The following is a 17,217-nucleotide window of genomic DNA, read 5'->3' on the forward strand; positions in this document are numbered from 1 at the left end:
TTCCTTCTGCCATTTGTCTTTCTTTGTACTGTGACATCACCCAGTTGCTGGATGTACAGCTGGGTTTTTGGGAAGGGTTCTGATCGGGAGTGTATTTAGTTAATGAGTGCAGCACGTTTCCTGTTTGTCATTTTGGGAGTGTTTGCAGCATATTAGTGAACATGAGTGTTCACTGGGGGATTGTGCTGCCGTTACGAAAATGTGAATGCAATTTCTGTCTGAACAGTCCTCAGGGTGTGTGTGTGTTTGCAGACAGGCTGGACAAATTTACTGATTGAGTTTTAATGATAAACCAATATCATTAGTAATCAACTGATATTTCGAACTGACATCCATACATTTGCCGTAAAAATGAAACTTAAGAATAACACTAGCTCCATCACTGCTGCTGCTTTATAAAGTTTATGGACACCCAGTGATGTTAAGGTGTTTCTATTATTTTGTCCACTGCCTAACCCTAATATCAATGAAGTTTGTCTAAATAACACATACATCTCTCTGTATAATGCTAATACAGCTCAACAGCACCACACACTACACAGTACAGTGTACACAGTAGCATTCAGTGTTTATCAGCTATTACACATGACAATCATGACCAATCAGAGGCCAGACATTGCTCAGGACCACAGAGTGGTGACCACAGACAGGGAGGGGCAGCTGCCTTAGAGCCATAGCAGCCATTTTTCAGATTTATTTATTTTATCAGCTATCTGATTTAAAAAATAGGCCAGGCTGATAATCGTTCAACCCCTTAAAGTTATGAGCTAACTGTACTGTAACATTAAACCCCATCACGGTGCAGCAGACGGTTCATTTAGTTGGAACACGGCGTTGTAGCTGCGAAGACGAACGCTGTGGATCATTGTCGGTGCTCGCTCTCCAACCGCAGTTCCAAAGTGAACAACTTGAAGTGCTATGAGTAATGAGCTGACCTTTCTGCACCTGCGTGAAGATGAGTTTGAATTCAGATTCACACAGTGTTCTGCTGTGTCGTTCCATGGGGACTATATGCGCCTGACCCAAAGAAGACCTCTCTTGATTCGCCGGCCAAATCTCAGAAATGACTTTGCTCACTCTCGACGCGAGCAGAGGAAAAGAGTTCTCTCATTGGCTCTGGACCCGTCTGTGCTGCTATTTTTTTTAATTATTCAGAATATTACAGCTACAGAGCATGGGACCATGACAGCTGGCCAGGAAAAATCTAACCTTATCATGTTTTGTTTTTTTAAAGGTTTAAAAGCTTATTCTCTAAATGTGCATAGTTTCCGTCCCGATAATTATTTGTAGGTGATACGAAATAGCTGGTTCCTGACTCAAGGTAGCTCTTGGAAGCGAGGAGCCGTGCAGGGTGCAGAGTTGTGCTGCGTGTCCAAACTGCTGTGATGGATCTAAATGGTGTCCTCTGCAGCCCAGGCACCACTGGGGAGGTCAGGGATTGAATTACAGCTCCTATCGATTATTGTTCCTACCACTGCCCTTCAGAGAGGCCGGGGCAGGAAATGCATCCTCCACCCTGTGGGCTCCTGGGAGGAGCAGCCCCCCCTCTACTGTCTGCAGTCGGGATGGCTCGCTGTCAGTCACTGCGCCCACTTTGTGAATGGAGCCACGGTAACTCGCCGTGGATGTGCATTTAGTTGGGATCATTCGATCAGCCAGCTCTTCTTTCCAGGAAGTCGGTCATAATGTTGTTTATTTGAAGTCCTCGACTTCCATCAGCTCTGCTGGACAGAAGCTCATAGCACAAATGTTCCTGTTGTCAGTAATTCCTCTGCATTCCTCAAACAATAAAGCTGGTTGACACAAAACAAGAGCTCTCTGCATGTTTGTATGTTAACTGGTTTGCTGATAAGGGCAGTGATGGTGTTATAAACTCTGTGGCCAGTGAATAACCTTATTAACATGTCCATGATGATTTTCAAGACATACAGATTTTCATACAAGACACATCATGAGTTAATATTTGCAGTCAACACCATTACTGAGTATTTCTCCCTTGGAACTGTACTGTACCAGTGACGGTGTTAAAAAAACAGACAGCCACGGTTTCATACGTTACACCCCTTTAACTCTCAGAGTTGGGCTTTCAGTATCCCTTCCTGTAGCTTACCGCTGATACCGCTAGTGTTGCAGTAGCATTACGAGTGGTTTCTGAGGAGGAGCCAATTCATGTATGGCGGAATTACTCTTCTCTTCTGTAGCATACAGTAGCTGAGAACCAGAAAAGTTTTGTGTGTTTGATGAGCAGGGTCAGAGCTGCTGGAGAGCGGCTGAGGGCTGGGTGGTGGTAGGGCTAATGTGCATATTCAGAGAATCGCAAATACTAAGGGGTTATACTGAGGGTTACATCCAAGCCAATTTAAGGGATTTTTTTAATAGAAAATAACACCCAAAATACATAATTTTAAGGAAAAGTGATCAGGGATTTAATGCCAAAATGTACCCCAAAATTCGTAATATAAGCGATTAATCTGTTCAAGTAGAACAACATGGCAACATTCTATTATTTCAGCTTCTTAAATGTGAATATTTCCTGGTTTCTTTACTCCTCTATGGCAGTTAAATAAATATATTTGGTGTGTGGACAACACCCCCCCCCCCCCCCCCCCCATTATCTTGGGGTTTGGGAAACACTATCAACATTTTTCACCATTTTATGACATCTTATGGACCAAACAACTAATCCATTAATTGAGAAAATAATCAACAGATTCATTGATAATGAAAATAATCGTTATATGCAGCCCCAGGACATATAAAACTTCTTCCAGATAGCTCTGCCTTCTGCCTACAGCTTCAGGCTCCGTATCTAAAAGCTTGTTTTAGCTTTTCCAAAGTGATACATTGACTTTTGACTTTTGATTTTGGGACATAGTTATCTACTTTTGGATAGGTGCTGTTCAAGACTCACATTTCCCTAAATGCCAAATTATTCCTTTAATGAGTGGAGTTTTGTTGATCACCAATAAATTGTCGAACCTCCAACAAACATGTCATCCAACGAAAAGCAGTAATATGTAATAACCGCAAATGTGCAGTGGGATTGTAAACAGTCTGTGCTTGTCTATTACGAGTCCGACTCTCGCAGTGGAAGCCTGCATCGGGGCAATGCCAGCCAGCGCCTGACAAAGCTTCTGCTGTGTGTTGTATTTGTTTGCAATGAGCTCTGCCTCATTTTGCATAACTTGTGTAGTGGAGGACATGTGACGGAGGGAGAGACCGAGGGCGAGAGAGAAATGAAGACGGAACCAAAAGGAGACAAAGAGCATTTGTCTTGAGCAGCCTCCCCACTGCTTTTCCCCTCAGAATATTTTGTTAACAAACTTAATCCTTTGCTTGACTACATGTTACTTGATGTCATGTGGATCTGTTTTGGAGTCTGTGTGAGGCTCAGGGGAAACGACCATCAACACGAGATTAAAATAACAGAGTGTGTGTGTGTGTGTGTGTGTGTGTGTGTGTGTGTGTGTGTGTGTGTGTGTGTGTGTGTGTGTGTGTGTGTGTGTGTGTGTGTGTGTGTGTGTGTGTGTGTGTGTGTGTGTGTGTGTGTGTGTGTGTGTGTGTGTGTGTGTGTGTGTGTGTGTGTGTGTGTGTGTGTGTGTGTGTGTGTCACATTCACACAAACACAGAGGGCTGTTATAGCACACTAATGCAGTGTGTGGTGCGTTTGTGTATCATTCCGTGTGTTACTATGACTGGTAGCTTTTGGACAGAACAATGATGTAATGCTTATGACTCCACTGGGTGTGAACAGTTAGTTTAGCAAATAGATGAGCTGTGATTGTAACGTGCCATGACCTGAGATTAGAAACATGCCGTCCTCCGGGCTCGGCAGGTTTGTTCTGGTGAACTGTCTCCGAATACAGCTGGAGTGCATTTCACTTTGTTTTGAGGACAGGGATGTGCTACATGTAATCTAGAAATTCTGTATTTTTTATTTTTTGGGGCAGGACTACTGTTTTTTTGTGCGTGCCCTCCCATGTTCAAGTCATCCTCCCTTGTTTCTCTCTTTCTCTCTCTTCCACTGTCCCATTCTTCCCTTTCCCTCCTATGCTGCAGTCAGGGATGACGCATCAGTATTACTGTGGAGCTTACAGGAAGTGTCGTTTTGATAGGCCAGCAGAGAAGCGGCACAGTAGCAGCTCTGACATGCGTATGCATTGCTGAACCACGGCCAGGGAACACTCGCAGCATTTTGATGACATCACCCACCCCCACAGTCTGCTCCTGCCTCCCTCTGTTTGCTGTTGAAAAAAGCTCTCGCTCACTCAGAGAGAGAGAGAAAGAGAGAGAGAGAGAGAGAGAGAGAAAGAGCGAGAGAGAGAGAAAGCAGGCATCGGTAAAAGAACAGGAGCTGGCTGGGAAGAGGAGGGGCAGCTCGCGAGCAAATGAAGAGGGAGAGAGTTTTGAGGGGAGGCGGAGGGTGGCTCAAAGTGCTAGCGGGCTAGGACTGGTACACACGCGCACACACAGGAAGAGGAGAGGAGAAGAAATATTGCTGTTCATTGTTCAGTCTTCTATCGTGTACTGTTCTGCTGCTTTCCCCCCCCTTTTTGTCACTGGCCTTTCTGGACTTTTCTGCGCTGACATGGGGATGAGGGGCTCTGGACTGGCAAGGGGGCAGCAGGCGCCGGGGTGGAATACTTCTCTAACTAGCCAGGCTATGCTCCCTCTCCTCCTCTCCCAGCACAGTTTCACTCTTCAGTGAACTTGGTGGAAGAGCAACCAAAGTGCTCGCACTTCTTGGATCTCTTTTTTTCTCCCCCCCCCCCCCCGGAGCAGCTATTCACACTGTCATTCAGGATGATGCCTTTATCTTGCACCTGTTGAGGGTAGTATTCAGCTCCAGGACAGGAGCTGCATGTGTGAGAGGTGTCTAGATTCAATTTTATTTTTAAAGTGTATATTGCCGAGAAGAGTGGAATGTTTGGGTGTCATCAGACATGAGCGTGACGGGAGACCTGTAAAATTTGTGCCTTGGTGGTGAAAGCCCAACTTTTTTAGAGCCGCCATGCTGAGCCTGCAGGATTCAGTCTTCTTCGAGATCAGCATCAAATCTCTGCTGAAGTCCTGGAGCAGCAGCTGTGAGTACCTTTGCAGAGCCTGCACACATGTTTACATACCACACTTTGGCCACCGGTCTTATCTGCCACACACAGCCAGCAGACCCCGCGCGGAGTAGTTCACGCTTGCGTGCATCTCATGCTCAAAATATATCCCATCTCCCCACCGTTTAAGAAAGTGGTTATTAATGGAGTTGTCGGGATGACCGATCGTGTCTAGCTCGGGGTGAGACAAGCTTGTCTGACGATTATGCAGGTGGCAGCGATTCACCTCATTCCTTACTTCATCAAGGTCCCCCCCCATCCATCATGGGTCTACTGGCTCCTAGTTGTCCCACAGATAAGGTTTCTATTGATGTGCATCTACTGATGTGTGACACAGGTGGACTTGACGCACTCTCTCTGTTACTCTGAAGTCGCTATAGCTGCTTCCTGGTTTCTTTCTTTCTCCCTCTTTACGAACTTGTGAACTTCCTATCTTTTTTTTCATTTGAACATCCAAATCTCTCCCTTCAGACTCCATTAGCAAGACCAGGAAGTTCACTTCATTCCTCCTGTTCTTCACCCTACCTCCATAACCCTTCTTTTCGCTTTCCTCTGAGGCAGCTAATGTTTCCTGACTATTGATCTGTCTTCTCGTTCCCTCCTATTATTAGCTTCCCATACAGCCCATATTACATCAGGAAGCAAAACGGCACGGCCTCTTTGGTCCCATTGAAATGTAGTGATGTATGACAACAGCAATCTCCACTGCCCTGCTGCTGATTCATCCCCGCAGATGTACCTGTCCTAATAGTTGCACATAGACTTTACCTGTTTCTTTTGCTATTTGACCGCACACACTTTTTTTCAGTTTTGAAAAACAACTCAACATTTGACCAGACCACTCCGATAGTTGATAGATGCCGATTAAAGCGTGTCATTGTCATCACATTAGCTTTTCTCTCTCTTTCACACTCTCTCTCTCTCTCTTTCTCACACACACACACACACACGCACACGCACACACACACAGATGTACTGATAGCAACTGGGAATGTGTCATACAAGTCTGTTCTAGATATGGGACTTTTGAAGTTTGTTCCAGATGCGTACTGTATCTAGGGCATCAAAGTGACGGCACCATGTTTGGATTTCGAGCTGGGAACAATCAGCTGAATTGTTATGATCGGACAAGATTAGATCAGAGATTTATTTTGGTCTTGAACCGTTTATTAATTAATAAAAATGTAGCAGGTTTTTAAAAAAAAATCTGTTCTTGTTGGTTAAGACTGTACCAGAAAGTCTGCCTCTAGTGTTTTGCAGTGGCCTCTGGTCAGCTGTCTTGAATGCAGTCTTGCGGCTGAAATTTTGCCAATTTTGCCATTTTAAATTAACACGATAAAAACTTGGGTGTGGTGTTGGTGTTGATTGTTGATTATATAGAAGACAGGGAATATATTTACCTACTACTTGTTATGTTTTTGTCAGTGTCCGTTGCAAAGGAAAAATATTAATTGTCAGGGTTCAGGGGATATTGGCACTTGAGGAATAGTTTTATATTAACACAGTCATAGTGTTGGTCACAACTTTGAAAAAGAAAAACAACCCAGTAAAGCAGAAAAGGAACTCTTCTCTGAGTGGTCTTTGTGTTGTCTGTCTGTGCCAGTTTGCTCCAGGTGCTCAGGTTTCTTCATACAGTCTAAAGATATGCAGGTTAGGCAAATGAGAAGCTCCCAGGGTTTACCCTGCTCCTGTGTAATACAAATACTGTGATTTACAGTGATTTATTTACATATTTCAACAAGACAAATTCCTCTAAAACACACAGAAGATGTTGTTTACTAACCAAGCAACTGCTGTCCCTGCCAAAACAGGGATGTCCTCCGGGTACGACATAAATGAGAAATTCTAGTAACATACTGTAAACATGTTTGTACTCTGTTTCCCTGAAATATTTCATCACTGGGATTGGAATAGGGTCTGTAGTACATTACTGTAATTTCACTCTCCCTATCGCTGATTCCAGTTAGACCTGGATTGTTACTAGAGAATGAAGACTGCTGGTGCTAGCAATGGTTATGCTTATGTTTTGACTATTTTCTTACTTTTAGATGAGTCGAGATTAGATTTCTTTTTGATTGACGGGGAAATGTTAGGAACGTCCCTAATTTTTTTACTGTTGCACAAAATTAGGCCTTATTTAAAAAAAAAATGAATCAGCAGGAGCACATCATTACGAAGTTATCTCTTAACTTGTCATGCCATGTGCAGTACTTGTATTAAAGGTCAACAGGTGGCAGGAGGCTGACAGGTGGCCTCTAAATAGGACTTCAGAAACCCTGACTCTATTGTCCTGCTACTACCTCCATCCACCTGCTTGTCATGTTCTTCACTTATACGTTATGAATCCAGAAAGTTTAGTTACATTTTTTTTCACTTTGTTGTTGACATTGCTCTCAGTGAAATTCACATGTCCAGTGAGAGAACTGAGTAATGTTTTCACTGCAATTAATACATACGGTTAGTTATTTTTATTTACCCGTTTTGATCCATGGTGAAGCACACCTTAAGTACGTAGTGTTTTCTCCATCTATCTCCATCTTGTACTTTTTCTCTTTAGCCTCTGGTAACATTAGCTTTGAGTTGTATCTTTAAGATTCTGTTTTATTTGCAAGTGGTAATGGTGAAAGATAAACCAGCAGTGACTTGTCAGAGATGGAACATGTTGAGACACTCTGTCAGATTTGGCAGTGCCTCGCCACATAAACACCAGCAGTGATTCTTTTGTCTCTCCCTAAAAAAGATGGACGCACTCACGGCCCTGCATTCCAACTGTGTGTGTGTGTGTGTGTGTGTGTGTGTGTGTGTGTGTGTGTGTGTGTGTGTGTGTGTGTGTGTGTGTGTGTGTGTGTGTGTGTGTGTGTGTGTGTGTGTGTGTGTGTGTGTGTGTGTGTGTGTGTGTGTGTTGTTTCTGGTTGTCCTGGCAGGGGAAGTGAGCAGGCGTTTGGGAGGGCTTTATTGTAACTTTGACAAGGTGGAGTCGCTGCTCTTACAGTTGTGTAATCCTGCGGGGTGCTCTGTTTCTTGAGCATGACCGTGGAACTTTGGCAGAACGTGCCTTATAGGCCTCGCAGCAAAATACGATAAGCCTTTTCCTCAACAGCACCAAGGCTGCAACCTGCAAATTCTTTCTATCAGAGCTGTAGTTGCAGTGTTTCTGAGTCCCCTCAGATTAACAAAGAAAAAAACCAAAGAATGTGTCAGTTCTTTATTACCGGCTTCTTTCTTATTTGAATATTGTGCGTGTTTCCTTGGCAACATCTGTCAGTAGATTCAGCCACGAGCCTTGAAGTGGGGGGCAAGCCTTCTGTTATACAAATTAGGAACTTTTGCATTTAGATTTGAATTGGAAACCAAAGATGACCCTAAGGTCACAAGAGTCACGGAGTCAAGGTTTCAGTAAGTACAGTTCCTCTCCTAAAACCGAGGTGAATCTTTAAGCAACCTTAATGTTTTTTCAATTATTTGCTAAGATATGTGCGGTGGGGTCTGTTTTGGAAGGAAATCGTAGTTTGGCATGTGAGAAGGAAATGCTGAGACTTGGTCCAGAAAAAGGATGTTGTTGATGTTTTTTTGTTTTTGCTGTCAGCTGAAAAAAAGTAAAGTCTCGGGGTATTAATTTGTGTGAACCTTTCAACAATCCAGCTGGCCCAGGGTGTGAGACGAGCGAATAGTGGAGGGGGTAAAGGACACGGCACTGATTGGACACAAGGAGCTGGCTATGTGACATCACTGGGGGTGTTGGTGAAGCACAGTAAACAAAGAGGGAAATGCCTGAAAGGCTCTCTGTGCTGCTGGACAACATGAGCACAACACAGCCCCGCCACAGTCCCACTTTCATTCGCTCTACAGAGAATACTGTGATTTTTATTTTGTGATTAATCTAATCATAACATTTAAATTACAGTACATTTTAAAAGAGCCATTTGTTCGTGGGGAGTGTTTGTGTAATTTATTGTTAGTGTGTGAGATGAATCAATGACACATTTCTATTCTTCTTGGTAGTTGTAGTTAAAACAGTAGGTAAAATACCCCGTCTGCATAGAGACCATACAGCAAACATCAAATCCCACAAGTTCTGCCATACAATCCATGTTTCCTCAGCGAGTTGAGCTGGCTGAATGGATCAGACCAAGACGTAACAACTTGGTGTGTTCATCACAATGAAACGTGATGACCTGCACTTCCTGTGATTGTTTTTAGGAATGCTAGCAGATTTTTACTTGTGCTACAAATTTGTGATCAATGCTACAAAACTATCAACCTCTGTAGCACCAGTGCGATGTGCAAAGAAAAGTTAACACAAAGGTCTGCAGTGACCTTGACCTTTGACCTGTGGCCATCCCTGAGTCCACGTGAACAAAGTTCCCACAAGGCAGCTGACTATGTTTTTAAAGGGGCAGTAAGCGATTTTGGAGAAAGCTTGTTTCTCTCTTTGTTGTTGTTGTTGTTGTGATTTCACTGCTCTGACCGGGCCCCGGACCCGCGACCTCGGGTATGGGAGACCGACGCACTTACCACTACGCCAAAACAGCGGAGTTTCCGCGCCACCTGCTAGCCCTTCACTCGTCTTAAGGTGTCGACGAGTGATGTTTACACACTGCACACGCATTGTTGTGTGATGCGGCCCGCACCGGTTTTTCGATTTACAGACCCTGGGCTGAGCCGGAAGCCCAGATTTTATCACAGCACGCACACAAAAGTGACTGCTTACAGACAGTGAGGAGATATTTGCAGATTTTTTTAATCCGGTTACTGCCCCTTTAAATCTTACCAATAAAATCAAATGCATGAAATCTACATTACTGAAATGAAACACTTTGTCTCAGACCTTGTCTCAGACCTCGTCTCAGACCTCGTCTCAGACCTCGTCTCAGACTCTAACAGACACATTGTTTCATAACATTCATTAATGCTCTTGCAATGTATTCCACTGCTGTGACAATTCAGTTCAAAGTCATGTAACTTTATTTATCTGTTAGGAACTTCATTTGTGTAAAAGCATCAGTGCGTATTGTACATTGCTTAAACATACAACATGCAGAGAACGGTCAGCAGTGGTAAGCTTGTGGTCTCGTCCACAATGGCTCTATTGCAGACAAGACGACCGCCAACAGTACACTGACCCTTTACCTCGTTCCCTCCCAGGAAAGGCCTTGTTCTGTTTCTTCCTGGTTGTCACAGAAACACTCGTGCCCTGTGCAGTGAATGCCAGTGAGCAGCAGACGTGCAGGGAAAATTCTGTTTTTTGACAAAGGTAGAATGTTTATAACCGTCAGATGAAGCGTTTTGTATGATTAAAATATGCTAAGTATAGAACCAAGTCTGGTTGACAAAATGTCGACAAAACAACAACATCCTTTAAAGGTTTTGGGGCTGATTCAGATTTTACAGAGGGAAAAAAGTCTGATATAATTTTATTGGATGATATGAAATGCATATGTAGTGTAGGCAGGTTGTTAGTTGTCCCCTTTGTAGTGGAGATGATATGATTCACCTATTTGTTGGCAGGGAACTGCAAATGGAAATTATTTAGAAACTTAATCTTAAAAAAGCATCTTTTTCTGCATTATGTTCTGTAATAAAAACCAACATCCTGTGCATTTCGGACATCACATACGCAGGTTCTAATGTGTGTGACGGGCCATCATCGGCTAATAAAAATCAGCCAACTGATGCAGTGGAGCTAGTAGTGTGTATTATAAGATCTACATATTCTACATTTAGAAATAAACACAAATATTAAGATTTTGATTGGAGTTCTTATAGGAGTTACAATGTCATTACTAAAGACTGTGTTAGTAACGACAAAGTTGGAATCAGTTTGAAATGTGGTTCAGCTGTCGTCGGTGCTGGAATGTCTTGTTCTTGATCTCCCTCATCCATTGAGTCAATTTGCCTCTTAAGGAAATATCTGTGGCCCTGTTTAGATTAGAACGAGCGAGTGACATGTCAGTGTTGTTCTTAGTCTGACCCTGCTGCTTTTGACTCCCTCCGTATTATTTCCTAACCTCCACCCTTTGGCCTCTCCGCAGCCTCTGCGCCTGTCAGCAGCAGCGTGAGTAGACGCCGTGCCCCCTCCTCCGTGGCTCCCCTCTTGTGGGAGAAACACAACGTCGCTGCCATGTCGAGCATCACGATCGACCCCGAGCTCAAGCCCGGGGAGTTTGTCATCAAGAGTCTATTTGCAGAGTTTGCTGTGCTGGCTGAGAAGAAGATCGAGATGGTGATGGCTGAACCGCTGGTGAGTCCACTGTGGAAAGGGCGTGACTGCTGGTGTCGAGCAACACAGGAAATGAAATTCAATCCTCGACACGACACGTGATGCGGCACCAATGCTGAGACAGGCTCTTCTCTTTTGCAACTAACTGCCTTTAGCCACTTCAGGGAAAAAAACTGAAAGATGAGTGAGGAAACTGGCACATTATCTTTACGTCCATGAGTTCCATGAATGATAGAATTGTTAATTATTAACAGACTATTTTGTTTGTCCTTTGACTGCCCTTTTCCTAAATTGGTTCTTTTTTATGCAGCAGTTCTTTTCCTTTACATTAGGGTCCCCTGACAGTGCTTACAGAAGTTTTTAACCTTTCTCTCATTCAACTTTAGCACCACCGTAAAACTTCTGTGTTCTTCTTTCTCCCTTGCTCACTCATCATCTGGCCTGCCGCTTGTCTTTCAGCAATCTGCTATTATGCAATAAGGGGCCACCAGTACGTCTTGCTTGGTTAGTAACACACTTTTTCTTCTTCTCTTTCTGTCTTACAGGAGAAACCCCTGTCCCGATCCCTCCAGAGAGGGGAAGATGCACAATTTGACCAGGTCAGTCCAGCCACAGAAATGACCAGAGGGTGAAATCTGTATCCCATGTCGGTCTGTGGATGTAACACCCATCATTTTCCAGGACCATGAAGCACTCTCTCTCTCCCACCTCTGTATGTGCATGCAGTTATTTGAATCCCCTGCTCTACCCAATCAATCCCCCACTCAATGGCCCGTCTGTCCCTCATCGGTGGCTGCTGCAGAACTCTATACAATGGGCCTGCCTGCTGCAGAATGCTTTGTTCAGCACAACACAAAGCCAATGAGGATATGGTGCTATAGATCCAGCTGTCCCCCATTGTGAGTGAGGGAGAGAAAATGGGTATAGCGAGCGCAGAGCGCAGAGCGCAGAATCGCTGTGTCATCCTCGGCAGTAAATCAGCGTTGGGTGCTGGAGTGTATCTGCCTGGTGCCATAAGGGCAGGGGGAGCAGTTGCATAACTCTCCTACCTTGCATCCATCATCCACCTCCTTCATTACGCTGCGCTGGCCCTTACACAGACACACACACACACACACACACACACACACACACACACACACACACACACACACACACTGACCACTGACCACTTCATCTCACATTTTGTCTAAAAACTATTCACAGAATGGCTGAAGTCCTGAATTCAGTTTTTTACTTGTCAAACGATTAACTGCTTTCATATAACAGTGTAGCTGTTACTGTACAGCATCATAAGCCTATTTCAGATCATCTCTAACTGTTGGACTTGTTAACGTGGACGCAGGGGCACATCATCGCTGATGCAACCAAAAAGCCAGTGAGATGTACGGATGGCGGCCCGTTATTTCTGTTGTCCTACAAATGAAAACCACAGAACTGTGTGCGTGTGGTGTGAAGCTGCTCAATAGTGTATTCAAATTGTAATCAATGGCTACACTATGCCACTCACTAGTTGAAAATACTTCTGGTCTATACTCCCCCCTGTATGCCACCCTGTTAGTGCATATTTGACAGGTATTAAATTTGCACCTACCAAATGCAGAATATTAAGTGTACCTGTAATAATGAGTGAATCTGATGTTTACATGTTCTTGTTTTCCAGTTAATAAGCTCTATGAGCTCCATAGCAGAACACTGTTTGCCCTCCCTACTGCGCACACTGTTTGACTGGTACCGGCGGCAGAGCGGCACTGAAGACGAGTCCTATGAGTACAGGCCTCGCTCTAGTACAAAGTCCAAAGGGTGAGATGCTCATCGTCATTTATCCGTTCAGGGGCTAAGTTGTTTTTTTTCCTCGTGTGTTCCAATTATAAGACTAACTTTTTTTTTGTTTTTTCTTCTCCTGCTCCGTAGCGATGAACAGCACCGGGATAAAGATTACCTTCTGGAACGGAGGGACTTAGCCATTGATTTCATTTTCTGTTTAGTTTCAGTGGAAGTTCTCAAACAGGTGAGCTACCGGACACGCACACAAATATTTTCCAGTTTGACCATTTGGATAATGTGAAAACTAAATGTTTATATGTTGAAGGGTAAATGCACCAGCTTTATTTTAGTTCAAACGTTTTAAGTTTGAAAACTCCTGGGCTGCGTTGTTGTCTGGACAGGCAAAAACCTTTGGAAACTTACAGCTAAGCATTCAAACTAAGCATTTGTCACTGATAAGAGAGATTATTGTATTTTTTAATGTCTGACTAGATTGATTCCGTCGTCTGTGGCACGGAAATGAACTGCAGTGATGTTTTTTTAGTTACATAAATAAACAAATGGCTCTATACCAACTCCCGACTGAGAGTGTATCTAAATTAAAAATGTCCAGAACCAAGCAGCATTCAGAACCGAGTCGGTCCCTGGAGACCGTAGCTAAGTTGTCCTTGGCTTCGCTCCTGCAGGGAGGGTAATGAATGGGAGCAAAGAGAGAAGAATGAAGACCATCAATGCCTCTAATAAGACTAATGATTCCCCTGTTTACGTCACAGATTCCTCTTCACCCAGTGCCAGATGTTTTAGTACATGAAGTTCTAAACCTGGCCTTCAAGCACTTTAAACACAAAGAGGGGTAAGTGAGCACAAACACTCCAGACCACTCATGCAGAGGATTTATGCTTTGTAAAAAAAAGTGCTGATGAAATATGATGGATTTGGCTTGACAGCAGAGAGTACGTCATTCGTTTATGTCTGTTTGATTTCATCGAACCTCAAGTCATTGTCACTTTACAAACTGCATGTTTGCACTGTATCTGAAATAACATTTAAACAGCAACTGTCTGTTGTTGAGCAACTTGAGGCAACCTAAAGTAAGATGTTTCTGTGTGCATAGTTGCTTGGATGCATCATCGGTGATGTAGCACAAGTTGTTCAACATAAAAGATTTGTTTAAGACATCTGCCCCATCAATGTACAGGTACTGTGGCCCCAACACTGGCAACGTGCACATCATCGCCGACCTGTATGCGGAGGTCATCGGAATCCTTACACAGTCAAAGTGAGCAAGCTGAATTCTGCCTCTTACCTGGAACCATGTTTACAACTGATCACATTTTCAGCTAATGTATTTATCTTTGTATGTGTGTGTGTGCTCAGGTTTCAGGCAGTGCGCAAAAAGTTCATCACAGAACTGAAGGAGCTCAGGCAAAAAGAGCAGAGTCCCTACGTAGTCCAGAGCATCATCAGTCTCATCATGGGTATGAAGTTCTTCCGGGTGAAAATGTATCCTGTGGAAGATTTTGAGGCGTCTTTTCAGTTCATGCAGGTAAATTACCTCCATCATTTATCTACACATTATTTGCCAGAGGGGTAGGAACAGTAACGGTGGCTGATATGATTATTTGCTTAATTGCACCAGACATTTCTTTTTCACTCCTGCCCCTTTGTTCAGACTCAGCAGCTCTGTCCATAGCACTGGCTCATAAAAAGCTCGATGAGTAACGGTCAGAGGTGACGCTTGCCAAGAAGTGAGTGTATGTGATAGTCGGGCTTTGCCAAGAGCCGTGAATGGGACGGTAGCCTTTTCATCAATCTCTCTGCAGCAACACACTGGCCGTCCTCTCTTAACAGGACTTTGATTTCTTAATGTGTTAATGGAACATGCTGTGGTTTAAGTCCGGCACTCAGTTTCAGCACATATCATGGCTTCTGCCCACATAAACGTCTTTTAGAGCCTGGGCAGTAGAGGATACTTACATTTTGTATTGATCTCTCAGAAACAAAATCCCTTAACTTTTGTCTCTTTCAAAAAGTAAATTGTGTGATAAAAACAATGTTTCCATACCTCATTGGTTCAGGCTTTGAGGGGAAAAATAACAATAACTTGATGCTGTGGTGGTTCTTCTCTTGTCATGTGAGCAGCAGATTTAGCTTCTACATTAGTGTTAAAATACCACATTCAATAAACACATCCATCACAGATTAATTGATATATTTTATGCACATTTCATTATAGTGAAGTTGTTGTCTTGTACACAAAGTTGGCTGATGAAAAAAAGTGTGCAAGGCATAACATTCTTTACTGCATCTCTCAAATAGAAGCAATTCAGAGTTTAAAACCTAAACATGGGTCGGGGTCAGCAGCGTTATTGTCGTATTACTCTTTGTTCACTTCAAACTGAACCATCACCTGCTAGTTTTTTTTTTCAATGTTTACGTGTGTATACTTTGTCTGTTCTTCTTTACATGTGCGCCTTCTGTGTGTGTTTTCCCCCGTAGGAGTGTGCTCAGTATTTCCTGGAGGTCAAGGATAAGGACATAAAACACGCTTTGGCAGGCCTTTTTGTCGAGATCCTCATCCCTGTCGCAGCTGTGAGTGACATTTAAAAACAATATCCACTGTTTTGGTCTCAACATTGATGCATTCCACAGTGTTTAAAAAAAAATTGGAGATCCCTTGTAAAGACGTGTTAATAATCCTCAGGCGGTGAAAAATGAAGTGAATGTTCCGTGCCTGAAGAACTTTGTGGAGATGCTGTACCAGACGACATTTGAACTTAGTTCCAGAAAGAAGCACTCTTTGGTAACAATTCCAACATTTCTTCATCACTATTTACTCTAAGTTTAATTGCCTGCTTTATTTTTTCACCCTTTCTGTATTTTGTCAACATCTTTATTGGCATTGTCTCACTAAGTCTGTCATTGTTATCATCCACAAATGTTTGACTGTCAATACAAACTCAACCTCCCTGTAAGTTACGTTTACAGACCAATTCCTAAACGGACTAGATGGGCAAACTCTTCAACCCTTTGTTCTTCTGATAGCGACACTTGTTTTCCTCCCCAGGCTCTGTATCCCCTGGTGACGTGTCTGATGTGTGTGAGCCAGAAGCAGTTCTTCCTCAACAACTGGCACATCTTCCTCCAGAACTGCCTCTCGCACCTGAAGGTACCGTCAGCCCGAGCCTTTTACGCCCAGTCCACTTTAGAGAAGCACAGTGACTGCATTGTTCGGATTGAAAGTATTTTAAGGGCTCCATAATTAGCCTGGTAATGCCTAATTCACTTAAAACCACACAAGTCATATGAGTCATGTTATGAAACCCAAAATGAAATTTTTAGGTCTTCTATGTGACAAAGGGACATTAGTTAAATTGAAGCTCATATTTTCACTCGTTTTACTTGAAATTCATTACAATGTGAAGCCACCACATACACCACTATAAACACAAACAAATAATAAGTATGTGATACTCTATGGTTGACTAATGATTGTATAAGTTGTGAAGGGTGTGCTCTGTGGTTCTGTCTAAAGATCACAATGTTCTTTCCCCTCCATTATCAACTTCCAGATCTGGACAGGAATAGCACTTGATTTATTAATAAAAGAATAGAGCCTTTGTTAAAAAAAAAAATATGTTCAGAATGGATTAGGTGTCACTAACATTCATTAGTGAAACCACAACAAATTTCACAGAAATTAACCATCTTTAAACTCATCCTTGAACATATGCACATCTAATGCACTGCACCTTTCATACTATGTCATCTCAAGTGCTGTTTTAATTCAGGTCCGTCAACGACTCCTTGTAAACCAATTAAAAACAGATCAAACCTCCTTTCCTTCTCCTCCCTGAACCACCACGGGGCAGATTCAGCTCCGTAGGCTGATTGACTGAATCTCTGACCGACTCAATGACCGTCTTTTCCATCCTACATTGATTACCCTTCGTGGGGGATTGTATGATCTTGTGGTGGACATATTTCCATTTTGCATCTTTGTGATTTCCGATATGTTACGAATGGTCGTCTGTCTTCTCAGTGATCTCATTCCAGCTTTCCCTCTCACCCTTGTAATTGTTTTAGATTCACTTATCATGAACATTGCAATCAGTCGGTTTC

At 43.2% G+C, this 17,217-nt stretch overlaps 1 protein-coding gene across 19 annotated transcripts in view; it reads left to right on the forward strand.

The window, feature by feature from the left end:
* fryl (furry homolog, like) overlaps positions 1 to 17,217 on the forward strand; it is a 60,152-nt gene that overhangs the window by 12,566 nt on the left and 30,369 nt on the right. For 16 of the 19 annotated variants that reach the window (XM_035646801.2, XM_035646800.2, XM_035646805.2 and 13 more), the window contains 10 exons: positions 11,141 to 11,349; positions 11,874 to 11,927; positions 12,992 to 13,131; positions 13,243 to 13,339; positions 13,869 to 13,948; positions 14,294 to 14,374; positions 14,473 to 14,641; positions 15,595 to 15,687; positions 15,800 to 15,898; positions 16,163 to 16,264. In XM_035646801.2, the coding sequence (XP_035502694.1) occupies positions 11,230 to 11,349; positions 11,874 to 11,927; positions 12,992 to 13,131; positions 13,243 to 13,339; positions 13,869 to 13,948; positions 14,294 to 14,374; positions 14,473 to 14,641; positions 15,595 to 15,687; positions 15,800 to 15,898; positions 16,163 to 16,264 (1,035 nt within the window). In that variant the 5' untranslated portion in view covers positions 11,141 to 11,229. Of the gene's footprint in view, positions 1 to 4,420; positions 5,085 to 11,140; positions 11,350 to 11,873; positions 11,928 to 12,991; positions 13,132 to 13,242; positions 13,340 to 13,868; positions 13,949 to 14,293; positions 14,375 to 14,472; positions 14,642 to 15,594; positions 15,688 to 15,799; positions 15,899 to 16,162; positions 16,265 to 17,217 lie in introns of those variants that run through there. The other 3 variants (XM_035646796.2, XM_035646799.2, XM_035646810.2) reach the window with 2 other exon arrangements.

Source organism: Scophthalmus maximus, chromosome 13 (assembly GCF_022379125.1).
Source record: "Scophthalmus maximus strain ysfricsl-2021 chromosome 13, ASM2237912v1, whole genome shotgun sequence".
NCBI lineage: Eukaryota > Metazoa > Chordata > Actinopteri > Pleuronectiformes > Scophthalmidae > Scophthalmus > Scophthalmus maximus.